Here is a 15,463-nt window from a genome sequence, read left to right on the forward strand (position 1 = left end):
AACCGGAAAAGGAAAAGAGGATCTTCAAGCTGTCCTCTCCCCTCTTATAGAGTTTTTGACATCATCAAGCACCGCCTGAACGACCAGGGCCGATTGGTTCTTGACTTGGCCCCTCCCCCTAGCATAGCCGTTAACACCTCCCCTCAGCCAGCCCCATGACTCATCACACAGGAAGTTGTCTGCTTCCTGGAATGCTCTTTGGGCTTCCTGCCCCGGAAGAGCAAGCCACAGTGTCCAGAGGCTCAATGAGGTAAGCTGAGTCATTCAAAGAAAACAAAGGCCATTCTGGCTACACTACCCCAGTCTTATAAGCTACCTAATTACTAGTAACAATCTTAGGCATAGGTTTTATATTCTCCATACATAAAAGGTAACCATTCTGTCCTTATTTAGTCCCTTGTAATTGGTCATTGGTGTGCACCCTTATGTTTCTCTTGGCTCTCGTATGTCAAATCTTCTATTGAGTTCAGGGTTGTTGTTGTTTCTTTTTTTTGTTTGTTTTTTTTTAAACAGAGTCCTGAAAGTACGATAGTTGATCAGATGTCCATTTTTTTCCATTCAAAATTACGCTTAGCTTTGCTGGGCATGATATTTTCGGCCAGAGGCCCAGTTCTTTGCTCTTTGATATACGGTGTTCTGAGACCTGTAATCTTTTAGTGACGCCAACACTAGATCTTGTGTGATTCTAATTGTGGTAGCATCATATGTAAATTGGTTTTTTCTTGTTGCTCATATTTTGTCCTTGATCTGGGGGTTTCGGAGTTTAATATTCCTGTGAGTTTTCCTAGTAGGATCTCTTCCAGGTGGTGATCAGTGAATTTTTTCTATTTCTACTTTCTCCTCTTGTTCCAATGCTTCAGAACAATTTTCTTTAATTATTTCTTGTATCATTGTATCAAGATTCTTTTTTTGATCAGAACTTTCAGATAATCCAATTCTTATGTTTTCTTGATTTGTTCTCTAGAGCTGTTGTTTTTCTTACAGGATGTTCCACATTCTCTTCTATTTTTTCATTCTTTATATTTTGTTTTTTTTATTTCTTTATTTCTTATAACTTCACTGGCTTCCCCTTGCCCAGTTCTGATTTTCAAGGAGCCATTTTCTTAAGATTCCAGATCTCCTTTTCTAATTGGTTGACTTTCATGTTATAATCTTCTTGTTTTTCATGTATTATTCTTACTTTTCTTATTAATTTTTCCTCAGTCTCTCAAATTTGATTATTAATGTCTTTTTAAAGTTCTTCAACGAATTATTTTTGAGCAGATGACCAGTTAACATTAACTCTTTGGGGTAGAAGAGGGTATTACAATTTCTAGAATTATATCCATTCCTGACATTTAGCATGTCCAGAAAAAAAGAACTTGGCATCTTTTCCCCAAAACTCTGCACATCTTCCAAATTTCCCTCTGTTTAAGATGCTGTCACCCTTCCAGTCACCCAGATTTGCAACCACAGAGTCTTCCTTACCTCCTTTTTCCTCAGTAGACACAGCCAGTCAGTTGTCAGGTCTTACTGTTTCTACTTTGTGAATACCCTCTTCTCTCCTCTTTCAGCTGTCACCCTATTTCAGGTCCTCATCACCTCTTGCCTAGAATGTTATAATGGCCGCCTAATTGATTTCTCTGCCTTGACTCTTCTTCTCTTGAATCCATTTTCCGTTCAGCTAACAAAGTCATATTCCTAAAACCAAGTCTGACTGTGTCACTCCCATGATCAGTAAGCTCCAATGGCTCCCCTGTTACTACCCCTGTGATCAAACACAAGCTTCTCTCTATGGCATTTAAAAGCTCATCACAACATCACTCCAGCCTAGCTTTCCAGCTACCCCTTCACACAATCTGTGGTCCAGCCAGACTACTCTTCTTTTGGTTCCTAACATGCTCTGGCTGTGCCTATACCTGAAATGAGTTCCCTTAGAATCTCTGGTTTCTTTTAAAGCTCAGCTCACACTCTGCTTTCATATATTTTATAAATATTTTTGTGTTGTCTACTCTTAAGTTCTTTATGTCAGGAACTATTTCAATTTTGCATTTGTTTGCTTAACACCTAGTGCAATAAGTATCATGTAGTAGATATCTAATACGTGCTTACTGATTGATTGAAATTTTTGACCATTGTTTTCTTCTGTTGGTTGTTTTCATAGAAATAGAGTTCAGATCATTTTAGATAAGCATAGTCTTAATTCTTCATGCTTTCATTTTAGGCTGCTTTACATTTTTAGAAACTATCATTTTGGGTTTTGTCTGGACTCTGGAGTTTAGAGCTATTTTCCACTTCAGTTCCTTTCCACCAGAGGGAGCACAAGGGCAAAATAAAATACTAAATCCAATTTAACAACTCAGATCAGTCCCTTTTGCTTATGAGCAGAATAAGTCAGTAATGGAGGAAAGTATTCAGCATTGTTAAGGCTATATTAGGAAGAAGAATACTCTCCCTTCTCCCTTCCCTCACCTCCTTGCCTATGTGGAAACCAGTAACTGATGGATTTATCCCTAATTGAGCCAACTTAAGTTTTTTCAGGGTATATTTCCATTTTGAAAGAGTGTAAAAGTAGTTAGCATAAATGAGAATGAAGTAGAAGGCATCTGTTCCAAACCTCCTCTCCTCAAGTCCTCAGCTCTAGTCTCCAGCCTAGCTCCTCCTTTACTAAGAATCCAGAAACTAATTTGTTGTCAAGAAAGTTGATGGTCCAAAGACTCAGCTGCTGGGTTAAAAACTCACTATTTAACAAAAACTTCTGGAAAACTGGAAAATAGTATGGCAGATACCAGGCATAGACCAACATCTTATACTCTATGCTAAGATAAAGTCAAAATGTGTACATAATTTAGATATGAAGACGTACTATAAACAAACTAGGAGAGCAAGGAATAGTTTACCTGTCAGATCTGTGGAGAAAGGAAGAATTTATGACCAAACAAGATAGAGAACATTTTGAAATGCAAAATGGACAATTTTGACTACATTAAATTGAAAAGTTTTTTCAGTTTGCAATCAGCTATTTTAAAAAAAAGTTTTTGCACAAACAAAGCCAATGCAACCAAGATTAGAAGGGAAACAAAGCTGGGAAACAATTTTTACAGCCAGTGTCTCTGAAAGAGGCCTCATTTCTAAAATATATAATGAGTTGAATTTATGAGAATACAAGTCATTCCCCAGTTGATAAATGGTCAAAGAGTATGAGCAGGCAGTTTTCAAAGGAAGAAATTAAAGCTACTTATAGTCATATAAAAAATGCTCTAAATACTTTTGATTAAAAAAATGCAAATCAAAACAACTCTGAGGTACCACATCACACCTATCAGATTGCCTAACATGACAAAATAAGAAAATAATCAACGTTGGAGAAGATGTGGGAAAATTGGAACACTGATGTATTGTTGGTGGAGTTGTGAAATGATCCAACATTCTGGTGAGCAATATGGAACTATACCCAAAGGGCTTCTAGGTCTGTATCCCAAAGAGATCATAAAAACAGGAAAAGGACCCACACGTACAGAAATACTTATAGCAGCTCTTTTTGTGGTGTCCAAGGACTGGAAATCTAGGGGTGTCCATCAGTTGGGGAACGGCTGAACAAATTGTGGTATATGTATGTAATGGAATACTATTGTGCTATAAGAAATGATGGCAGGCAGACTTCAGAAAAACTTGGCAAGACTTACATGAACTGTTGCTGAGTGAAGTGAGCAGAACCAGAAGAACATTGTACACAGTAACAGCCACATTGTGTGATGACTGACTTTGAGAGACTTAGCGACTCATGGAAAATACTATCCACAGTCAGAGAAAGAATTTTGGAGTCTGAATGCAGATGGAAGCATACTATTTGCCTTTCTTTTCTTTTGTTGTTTTGTTTCTCCTTTCTTGTGGTTCCTCCCATTAATTCTAATTCTTCTTTACATCATGACTAATGTGAAAATATGTTTATTATGAATATGTAAGTAGAGCTTATATCAGATTGCATGCTGTCTTGGGAGGGGAAGAGGGGGATAAAATTTAAAACTCAAAATCTTATGAAAGTGAATGTTGAAAACTAAAAATAAATTAATTTTTCTAAAAAGAAAGTTGATGCTAAGAAGAGAGGATAAGATCTTTGGTTATGTGAAGCGAGGGATTATAGATAGGCAGAATGCTCCACTAGAATTCTTGTGATATCAGGAGAAATTGAGGAAGGCCTCCAGCACCTTGAGTTGACTTCCTATGGAAAACTTATAGGAGGATATGGTCAGTAGTCACACAGGATAGACAGGCATCCGTACACTGTGTCTGCATCATTGAGATCACATAATCCATTTTAAAATTCTTTTTGTAATATTTTCTCTTCTTCATTGGTGTTTATTATCTTATATTAATACTGCTGCTTTGTGAATATGTAGGTTTGTTATTATGATGTTTGGTAATGTTTTGCCAATTAGAATTTAATTCTCTGTTTTCACAGAACAAGCTATGGGCTGGACCTGTGATTTTGTAGGCAGTTACCACAATTACCAAGCAACAAATTGCTGTTTCTCTGAAGATGAGTCTTTGCTTGCAGTTAGTTTTGAGGAAATAATAACAATATGGGACTCAGCCACTTGGGAGCTTAAATGTACATTTTGTCACCGTCCTGGGAAAATTAAGTAAGTAATCTTTAATGTTAGCTGCAGTTGTATTTATTAACATTTTAAAATTTGGAAATAAATCTTTGTCCAGAGAAATTTGTTACTGTGTTTACTCCAAAGACAAATTTATGGCAGAAGTGAGTGAGTTCAAAGTTCTGATCCTACCTGCAAGAGCCCTGTGTTAGATTTTAGTGTGAGATTTTCTTTTTCTGGCTAAAGAAGCATTCAGTGATGAGTCCATCTTGTTCTTGTATTTGTCAGATGATTTGGGCAACCTCTACAAAAATGTATGATCAGATGTGTGATATAAAATTGATTCCTTTTCCCCCCAAAAGTCACCTACTTCCCTTTTAAGAAGAAAAGATCGCCTGAATAAATCTTGCTATCACATCCCATGACCCATTTTCCACTTGAATAATTGTAAACAACGAAGTTTTCATGTGGCCCTTCAAAACTATAGTTTATGTAAAGCTAGTCCAGGTTCTATAAAGTATGAGAAGCAAGGGTGCAAATTTCACTTTTTTTTTTCCTCCAGAAACCTTTGCTTTGGGAGACAAACTTGTTCCAGATACCTTCTGGGTACAACTGAAAAGAGCTTTCTGTGCTGTTGGAACCTGCTTACTTGTGCATGTAAGATCTTTTTCTAATTCATTATGACTTCCAAAGAAAATGCTCACAACACACAGGAAATTGCTACTGAACTCTGGAAATTATAAAAACCATCCAGATCCTATTTTAACTCCCTAGGGACCACTCAGTTTTTGTTGTTTTCCTAGCCAGCCAGATTCCCCAGCTTTTGAAATACTGTACCTGCATAGGTGTTAGAATATTTGTTAAGGGGGCATCTAGGTGGCTCAGCAGATGGAATGCCAGGCCTAGAGTCAGGAAGACTCATCTCTTTAGTTTAAATCTGGCTTCAGACATTTTCTAGCTGTGTGACCCTGGGCAAGTCACTTAACTCTGCCTCAGTTTCTTTATCTGTAAAATGAGCTGGAGAAGGAAATGGCAAACCGCTCCAGTATCTTTGCCAAGAAAACCCCAAATAGGGTCATGAAGAATAGAATATGGCTCAAATGACTGAACAACAAATTGTTAAGAGCAAAGTTAAGAAACAAACTCACATTCTCTAACTCCATAGGGTTTTTTGTACCACCTCTTGCTCTCCAGTGGAAAAATACCTGAGGCAGTTGCCCCTGACAAACTTTGGTTTGGGGAAATTTGATGAGTTGGAAATAGGTTGTGCAGGGTATACTGTAGCTCTGCCCTGTTCTTTGACTTCCTAACATAACACTTCAAAGAGTATTTAAGTCTTTATACATATGTGCGATGGAAATGTGAAATATTTTTTTTATTCTGTCTTCTTTCCCTGGGAATAACTAAGTGAAAGTCGCACACAAGTAAGCCAGTCAGTTTGAAGTCAAGTTTGGGGTACTTATTCACCTGAACTTTGGACAAGAAATTGTTCATGTTTTTTATTCTTTGGTAAGACTAAGAATTGAGTAGTTTCCTTTTGGTTGATTATTCTTACAGTGGAATGGAGTGTGCAACTCAGCGTTATAGTTTTGGAGCCTGATCCCAATTCAGATAATATTGCTGCGGTGTCTTGGTCCTCAGGAGGTTCAGATTGTAAGTACAAGGCCTTCCTTCACCAGCAAATGGTGATCAAAGTAGATAGAGATAATACTTGATTATTTTTTTAACTTGTGAGATAATTGAGTGAGATTTAACTTCAAAACAAATCTTCATTTGGAGCTATGTTGCCTGAGAGACCACTTCCCTTTCCTGATTTCCAGTCCCCGGGCACATTTTAAGGCTCTGCCTTCATACTTGGTTCTGAGAAAATTATATGTTTTCCTGAAAATAATTAAGGACTAGGACATACACCTTCTGGAGCAATTCATGAGTTTGGAATACTTTGCAATTCTTCGATAAGAAAATATATATACTTATCTAAAACTAACTTTACCTTTCAGAGTGCTAATGTGTTTTCTTTTGTCCCCCCTCAGTATTTGTATTTAAACCTAGTGAGCCAAGGCCATTGTGTATTCAAAAGAGTGTCTGTAGAGAGAAAGTCCAGTGTGCTGTGTTTGTTCCAAGAGATGTCCCTGAATCGTTTATCTCAGAAGATTACCAGTGGCTAAACAAATCCCAGTTTTACTTCTTAAATGAATCACAGGTAACTAGCACTTAGAGATTTTTTTAAGTGAAAAAAACAACCTTCATTTTTAATTAGAGACTAAATAGTAGAAGTCCTACACTGATTATAATGTATCTCCTACAGCCATTAGTTATTACCTCTCACAGTGACTTATTTCATTGAAGTTTTCAGTTTCCAAAAGGAATTTTATTTTGTGAGTTGTCCTCAGTGTCATAAATTAACAACCATAATAATAACTCATTTGTATAGTGTTTTCCTTGTTAAGAGGCATAGCATGGCATATTGATGCTAGGGAGCCAACCTTGAAGCCAAGGAGACCTGAGTTCAAATCCTACTTCTTATACATACTCTGTGACCCTAGACAAGTCACATAACCACTCCATGTTCTAAATAGTTCTCTAATACTCTATGTGGAAGAGAAGATAATGACCTCTCTTGGTAGAGGGAGTTTCTTCATCCTGGAGTACCCTATGCCAATGCAGTTCTAGTCTCCATCTCTATTCCTTTCCTTACTGTAATTCTGTGAGAAGAATTAGCCCAGTTTGCAGATAAGGAAACTGGGACTTGGACTTTAGGTACGTTGCTCATAGTAACTAGTCACTTAGTAGCACATGTTGGAGGCAAAACTTGAAACAAGGTCTCTTAACTTCCTGTTCCTCCAATTCCCAAATTCAGTGCTCTTTCTCCTACACCACCAAAAAAAAACCCAAAACCTACTTTATTTACAGTGCTTTTGCTCCTGAAGACCTCAACTACCTCAGTGCCATAATCCAAATCATCTGTTTCTAGTTTTCTGCCTGAACTGAGTTCTGCCATTATTTATGCATAGTATCAAAATCCAGGCAACCCACATGCCAAGATGTGGACACTTTATTAAATGTCATAGTAATTCTACACGTTGCAAGCAAAGGACATTGATATAAAGCCTGTTAAAAACTTCAGGGATCCTTGATTTCATCAGTGTGAGTACTTCTAACACAAAGAGCAGCACCTTGGTCTGTAATAAATGGTCATTGTGTATTTCTATAGTGAAAAAATATTGATCACTTTTGCCATTTGAGTGATGGGTCTCTCCAGACTTGGCTGGTCCTGGCAGGCCTAGACTCACGCTCTGCCTGGTTGGCCTTGCCGGAGCTGGAGCTCCATCACAGACGTAGCCCTCACTAGCCCTGGTTTAATTGAGCTTTGTGCTGCCATCAGGTGTCAGAGCAGGACTTGGGTGGACAATGCTGTAAACCAATAAAACAACGTGTGTTAAACCATAATTGCTGTAGTGTGGTTTTACTAAATTTTATACGGAGTCTTCCAAGAGACATTTCTGACATTCTTAAAAATAATGGTTAAACATGTTTAAAGTCTTGCATTATTTTATTTTATTGATTCAGACGTGTGATTTTGTGTAGACAACTCTCAGAATAGAAAGCAAATCATCATCTAGTCTTAGAGAGCTGACTGAGGATTCTTGTCCGCAACCGCGCAGCCAGGATGTATCAGAGGCAGGCCTTATGCCCAAGTCTGCCTGACTCCAGCAAACCACTGGCCATTTGCTACTATTATTTTATTATGAGGAAATCTATATCACAGAAGGCTCTAGCCTTGTCTTACGTTTCCCATTAAGTACAACCTTTTGTTGCTGTTTTTTCTCTTTTTAGGATTTAATGACCTTCAGTACAAAATCCCCAGAAGAGAAACTTACACCATCAAGCAAACAGGTATGTTAGAGCCTCCCTGGCAGTGAGATACTGAAGATGACCCTACAAACTAAGAGGCTCTTAGATCTCAAAAATGAGCTCACCCTTACACCAAAGCTAAAAATAACGCAGTACTGTGTATAGCGAATTTCTCTGGTTTTAAAGCTGTATTCCTTTTCCTCATGAATGAATGTTGGTTTTTATTTTTTCCCTTCCTTCTCCTTCCCTGACCATAGGATCATAAAATACTAAATTTTTAGCTAAGTCATCTACTACAACCCTCAGAGAAGTTAAAAAATTTACCCAGAGTCACACAGGTAGTAAATAACTGAGTCAGGGATTGGAACCCAAGTCCTGTTGACTCCAAACCCAGCACCTTACTGTGTTCTAGGAGTCCCATTCCAAAAATTATTTGTAGTTTCAAAACTGGAAAGGATTGGGAAGAGTTCATTATTTTAAGAGATAGGGAAACAAAAGGCCAGAGAGGCTAACTAACTCACCTGTGGTTGCACAGCTAGCAAGTGTTAGAGAAAGACCTGGATTTGGGTCCCAGGTAAGTCCAGCCCTTAATCTAGTATGCCATGTTGCATAAAGGAATATTTAAAGACTTTTAAAATATGTATTACCCATGGGCATCTGTTTTATTTTGTCTTTTTTTTTTTCAATAACATCACTGTCTTTTTAGAGGGGAAAAAACCTCCTGATTCCTCTAGATTGAATTCTTTCTTATGACAAAGGAAAGTAATTTAGTAAATATATCCAATATAGTGCCCACCTCTGAGACTATATACAAAGGAATGTTGGAAGGCTATATATAAAGAATATATGTAACTGCCAATATTTAGCGTACTACTTATTTTAAATTTATGCTACAGCTACTGATGTTGTGAAAATAAAAAATTCACTTTGCTTGGATTCATAATTACATGATATGGGCCCTCCTACCACTGGTGCAAATCTGAGGATGATAATAATAACAGGTAACATTGTTAGTGTGCTTTAATTAGTTCAGAGTACTTTATGCACCATTTCCCATTTGATCCTCATGACCAAGAAATTATTAGAGCTACCATCCCCATTTTACAGGTGAGACTATCTTTCTTTCTACTTGTATTTGTATTTCCAGTGCTTAGCACAGTGCCTGGCACATAGTAAGTACTTACTCAGTGCCTGTTGATAATGAATGAACTAGTGAGTGAATGAGGAAGCTGAGAATCAGGAAGACCAGATAAGTAACTTGCCCTTAGTCAATCACTGTAAATTCAAAGACAAGAAAATTCCAGCACTGTTTCTACTCCCATCATGCTACTGCAGACTATTCGTGATTACTTCTGTGATTTTTATCTGTGTCTTTCTACAAATCTTCAGTAGTGATCTACTACCCATGCACTGGAAATTTTCCTAGAGGTTTTTTTTTAATATGTTGTGAGCCCTGTTCCACACTTGGTCTTCTCTATCCTTTGTTTTTGCTCTATGACCAACTCCACTTCTACAGTTATTTGTGCACTTTTCACATGTGCTATAGCCCCTTTGACCCCATTATATTTCCATTGCCTTTGGGGTGACCTCCAATTTCGATTCTGGAATTCATACCCTTGGGCTTCCTTTGATTTTGGTGCTGTGATTTGAAGATATTCAAAGAGGATTGTTAAAATTTATCAGGAGGATGCTGAGCTCAGGTGGAAGTAATTTGAAAGGGTAGAGAATGGTGGGGGTTTGGCCCAGGGCCCAAGTCTGATTGCAATTGTATGTTGATATTTGTAGGCTTGACTCATGATCAGATTTGAAGGGTGATAGTACCTGTTGTTAACTATAAATATATACAAGCACCTAAGACCGGGCCAACAGCGATTGGAAAATAAACCTCCGATTAGCACCACGCCACAGCAACTAGTTCTGGCTCAACCAAAAGTCTACTTCTCATCCTGGACCCTGGTGGATTAAGCTCCACTTGTATTCCAGGTCTTGGTTTTGCCATTGTATTCTCCTGTTCTCAGGGCACACTTGCTGATTAGCAAGACATGGCCAAGGGTGAAGAGCCACAGCAACCAACAAGAAGTTCAGATTCTGCTTACATTTGATTTGACATCTGTTTTATGCTTATCTGTCACAGGAGTTAGAGAAAGGAAGGGTTCTTCTACTATTCAGATATGGCTTGAGGCAGATACCCTTATTTTTTTTTTTTAATTTTAGTCCAGTAGCAACCTGTAAAATAATAAGTTTCACACCCTGTATTTTAGAGTAAGCAAATAAATAAAAAACCTGCTACCTTTGGTCTCAAGGTGTTGACCCCAGTGCATAGTATGAAGTTAAATTATTTTACTTGTGCAGTAACTTTCAAGGAGATTCTTTCACAACCCTTACAATAGCCTTCTCTCCACCCCACCATCTTTAATTTCTTACAGCTAATAGCAGAAGAAAGCCTTCCAGCAACTCCCTTCTATTTCCTAATGGGAAAGCATAGAAAGCAGCAGGAAGCTAATCCAAGTGAAATGATGGAGAATGAGCTCATCTATCACCCTTCAGCAGAAGACATTCCTGCAATCAGTGAGGTAATACTGATAAAAATGTCAGATTGGATACAGTGAAGGTGGTAGTTTTTTCACTACTTTACTTTTCTTTTTTTTCTTTTTTTTTTCTTTAATTTATTTAATATATTTAGTTTTAGGCACTGATTTTCACAAGAGTTTGAATTACACATTTTCTCCCCATTTCTACCCTCCCCCCAACTCCAAGATGGCATATATTCTGGTTGCTCCATTCCCCAGTCAGCCCTCCCTTCTGCCCCCACCCCCCCCACCCCCTTTTCCCTTAGGGCAAGATAGATTTCTATGCCCCATTGCCTCTATATCTTATTTCCTAGTTGCATGCAAAAACTTTTTTTTTGAAAATCTTCTTTTAAAATTTTGAGTTCCAAATTCTCTCCCCTCTTCCCTCCCCACCCACCCTCCCTAAGAAGGCAAGCAATTCAACATAGGCCACACATGTATCATTATGTAAAACCCTTCCACAATACTCATGTTGTGAAAGACTAACTGTTTTTCCCTCCATCCTATCCTGTCCCCCTTTATTCAGTTTTCTCCCTTGACCCTGTCCCTTTTCAAAAGTGTTTGGTTTTGATTACTTCCTCCCCCATCTTCCCTCCCTTCCATCGTCCCCCCTTTTTTATCTCCTTCCTCCTCCTTTCCTGTGGGGTAAGCTACCCAATTGAGTGTGTATGTTATTCCCTCCTCAGGTCAAATCTGATGAGAGCAAGATTCACTCATTCCCCCTCACCTGCCCCCTCTTCCCTTCCTACAGAACTGCTTTTTCTTGCCACTTGTATGCAAGATAATTTACCCCATTCTATCTCTCCCTTTCTCCCTCTTTCAATATATTCCTCTCTCATCCCTTAATTTGATTTTTTTAGATATCATCCCTTCATATGCAACTCTCCCTGTACCCTCTGTCTATATGTATATATATATATATATACATATATATATATGTATATATATATATATATATATAAATATGTATATTCCCTTCAGCTACCCTAATACTGAGGTCTCATGAATTATACACATCATCTTTCCATGTAGGAATGTAAACTGCTTTACTTTTCTAAGTAACTTATTACTCTGCTTGATATTTAAGAACCTGAAGAGAAATCTGTCTGTTCATTGTGGTCAAATGAAGCCTCCTTGAAGTGAGGACTGGGGGAGTGGGGTGTGGTGGTATAGATATTGAAGGGAGAATTAGTTTCTTAATGTTCAAAGAACGTTAGGGCTAGAAGAAGGGGGAGGGGCAATATTAAAGATGTCTATTTCAACCCCTGTCTCCATTTTACTGATGAGGAAAATGAATCCTAGGGAACGGAGGTGACTTACCCAAGGTCTCAGAAGTACAAAGAATTGGGACTTTCTGATTCACGAGTCTAGGGCTCTAGGCAGTGCATTATGCTGCCTTCTTAGTTCCTTTAAGATAATGCTCATTAAGTAATTATATAGCATGCAGATTTAAAGCAAGAAAGGTCAGGATAAGTTGTTTGTTGCTTTGAGACATAATAGAGAAAAAAAAATGTGTCTTTATTTGGTTTTACTTCTCCACGTACCATTCTTTCTAGTATTTATTACTATAGCTTCTTTAATGGAACTAGGTAGGTACGTAGAAGATGAGGAATTGAAAAGTTCAGAGTAAAACAAAGGCAAAACGTAAATTAAAATTTGTTTGTTTTTTTAATTTAGCTTCTTCAGACTCCTGCCCATGTACTACCATCTGCCTCTTTTCTGTGTTCCATGTTTGTCAATTCATTATTGATATCCAAAGGTACTAAGAGGTAAGTAAGAAGCCTTGAAATGAATCACTTAATAGTTCATGTTTTTGTGTAGTAGTACATGATAGTGGCTGTTAAAACTGTTGGGGTGTTTTCTTCTTCTTCATAAGAATATTTGACCAGTATGTTTTTGTTATGCTAAAAATTAAAGCAGTTTAAAAATTAACATGTTAAACTGTAAACTAACGTGATGAACACAGATTATAGGGGGAAAAAGGTTATTTTCTGTGTATCCTAAATAGAGCTCATTGTGATTTAAAATGTATTTTATAGGGATTTGTACAACAAAACCCAATTTATAAAATGTAATTGCTAAGATATATTTTTGGCAATATTATCTTGATGTATAAGTACATCAAGGTGAGTGTTATAAAAAGTCATTGTATAGTAATCAATTTTGTATCTCTGAATATTTTTGTTTTGTTATAGTGCTGAGGAAATTCCGGATGATATAGAAATGGAGAGTGAAAAGGCAACTGATGACTCAGATGAAGAAAATGATTTTACTGAAAAGATCCAGAATGTGATAAATGACACAGTTATAGGGGATGAAATAACACCTCAGCTTTCTAAAACACAAGAAAAAGAATTACGGAAACTTAGAAAAGTAGACTATAGCTGGATGTGTTCTCTTTAACAACAGAAAAAAAGACTTTGCACTTTATTTTTTGTCATACTGCTGTATCCATCTTAATGTTATTCCTTGTATAAAATAAGTACTAGATTTTGGCAGCCTGTACTTGTAAGATGTGGACCTTTTCAAAAATGTTACAATAACACCTTGTATTTTTGTAATACATCACTCTTTTCCAAGTGGTCTCATGTGTGTCATGCCAGTTAATACTTAGGCCTCTTTAAGGTAGTCAGGGCAGATATTTTCAAATCAACAAGAAGGAAAAATATTAAATGATTAGGAAAAAGTATAGATGGATAATAAGCAATTAAAAGAACATTTCACAAGCAGTACCTTACAGCAGAGGTATCAAACACATCACCTATGGGCAACACTCAGGATTGCAGCCCAAACTAGATTAAAATGTAATTGGAAAATATAAAAATAATAAGAACAATAAAACATAAATATTATGTTTTAAAATTAAGGATATGCAGCCTGTGGGGATTCTTACATGTATATTAGTAGATCCTGTTCATATTTGAGTTTGACACCATTATCCTACAGCATACAGACATTAAGATCTCTTCATATCAGTCGCTTTGCCAGGCAGTGGCAAAAATGAGTCTCTGCCCTGAAGAAGCTTACATCTCACATCTTACTAAAAGATGCAGAAGTTACAGGCTTCTGGCTTTATTGACTATAGAAGAACATTTGATTTGGTAGAGCAAAATGTAGCCTTGAAAACTCTTCTAATGATTCCAGATATCTGAGAATCATGAAACAGCAGTGTTCAGAGAATCAAAACTTCCAGTGACCCAATGCACAATGGAAATACAAATGGTGGGCATTAAATAGACTCGGCTATATTTTACCAATAAAGACTGATGCTCAAGAAACTTTGCGCAAAGTCAATGGGATGCATGACCCAGAAGGAGTTGGGAGCACAAAAGTGAGTGTTAACATGGAGAATTGAATTAGGAATAGAAACTGGACTAGGGAGTTCTCAAATGAAGAAACTCCTTGCCAAGACAGGTCAATATCTCTGCAACTTACAGCTTTACAGAAAGGCTTAGAATTCTGAGAATTTAAGAGACTCGTGCAATTGCTCAAGCCAGTTTGTATCAAAGATAGGACTTGAACCCCATCTTATATCTAGGCCAGCTCTCTACCCACAATGCTGAAGTCCCTCATACAGGCACATACCTTGTTTTATGAGACTTCACTTTTTACACTTGGCAGATAATTGCTTTTTTTTTTTTTTTTTTACAAATTGAGGGTTTGTGGCAACCCTGCATCAAGCAAGTGTATCAGGGCCATTTTTCTAACAGCATGTGCTCGTATCATGTCTCTGTCACATTTTGGCGATTATCTCAATATTTCAGACTTTTTCCTTTTATCTGTTATGGTGATCTGTGATCTTTGATGTTAGTATTGTGATTACTTGGGGGTACCACAAACTGCGTCAGTATGAGACAGTAAACTTAATAAATGTGTGTCTTCTGACTGCTCCATCAACCTATTCCCTAAGACACAACAGTATTGAAATTAGTTAATAATGCTATAATGGCCTCTTAAGTGTTCAAGTGAGAAGAAGAGTCAATCGATGAGGCCAATTTCATTGTTGTCTTATTTTAAGAAATTGCCACAGCCACCCAAACTCTCAGCAGCCACCACCCTGATCAGTTAGCAGCCATCAAACCATCAATATCGAAGCAAGACTCTACCAGAACAAAGATGAGTCGAAAACAGCTGAGAAGATGGTTAGCACTTTTTTTTAGCAATAAAGTATGTTTGTATTAAGGTATATACATTGTCTTTTTAGACAATACTATTGCATACTTAACAGACTACAGAATAATGTAAACATAATTTTTATGTGCACTGGAAAACAAAATTCGCATGAGTCACTTTATTGCAGTGGTCTTGAACTGACCCCGCGATATCTTTGAGGTATGCCTGTAGCAACAAGCCTAACCTAATTCTAAATCTCCACTCCAGAAAAGTGAAGTTATATCAATAACTGAGTCCATATCTATCATTTTTGGTCCCTCAAGCAAACATAGGCATTCGCATAGTGCC

General features: G+C 37.4%; 1 protein-coding gene across 1 annotated transcript in view; it reads left to right on the forward strand.

Moving 5' to 3' along the window:
- WDR75 (WD repeat domain 75) overlaps nt 1-13,585 on the forward strand; it is a 37,730-nt gene extending 24,145 nt beyond the window's left edge. The window contains exons 14-21 of the mRNA XM_036746391.1: nt 4,442-4,622; nt 5,140-5,234; nt 6,135-6,230; nt 6,611-6,780; nt 8,415-8,474; nt 10,859-11,005; nt 12,680-12,771; nt 13,198-13,585. Of these exons, the coding sequence (XP_036602286.1) occupies nt 4,442-4,622; nt 5,140-5,234; nt 6,135-6,230; nt 6,611-6,780; nt 8,415-8,474; nt 10,859-11,005; nt 12,680-12,771; nt 13,198-13,405 (1,049 nt within the window). The 3' untranslated portion in view covers nt 13,406-13,585. The remainder of the gene's footprint in view (nt 1-4,441; nt 4,623-5,139; nt 5,235-6,134; nt 6,231-6,610; nt 6,781-8,414; nt 8,475-10,858; nt 11,006-12,679; nt 12,772-13,197) is intronic.
- Nucleotides 13,586-15,463: the final 1,878 nt, after the last annotated feature.

Source organism: Trichosurus vulpecula, chromosome 2, assembly GCF_011100635.1.
Source record: "Trichosurus vulpecula isolate mTriVul1 chromosome 2, mTriVul1.pri, whole genome shotgun sequence".
Lineage (NCBI taxonomy): Eukaryota > Metazoa > Chordata > Mammalia > Diprotodontia > Phalangeridae > Trichosurus > Trichosurus vulpecula.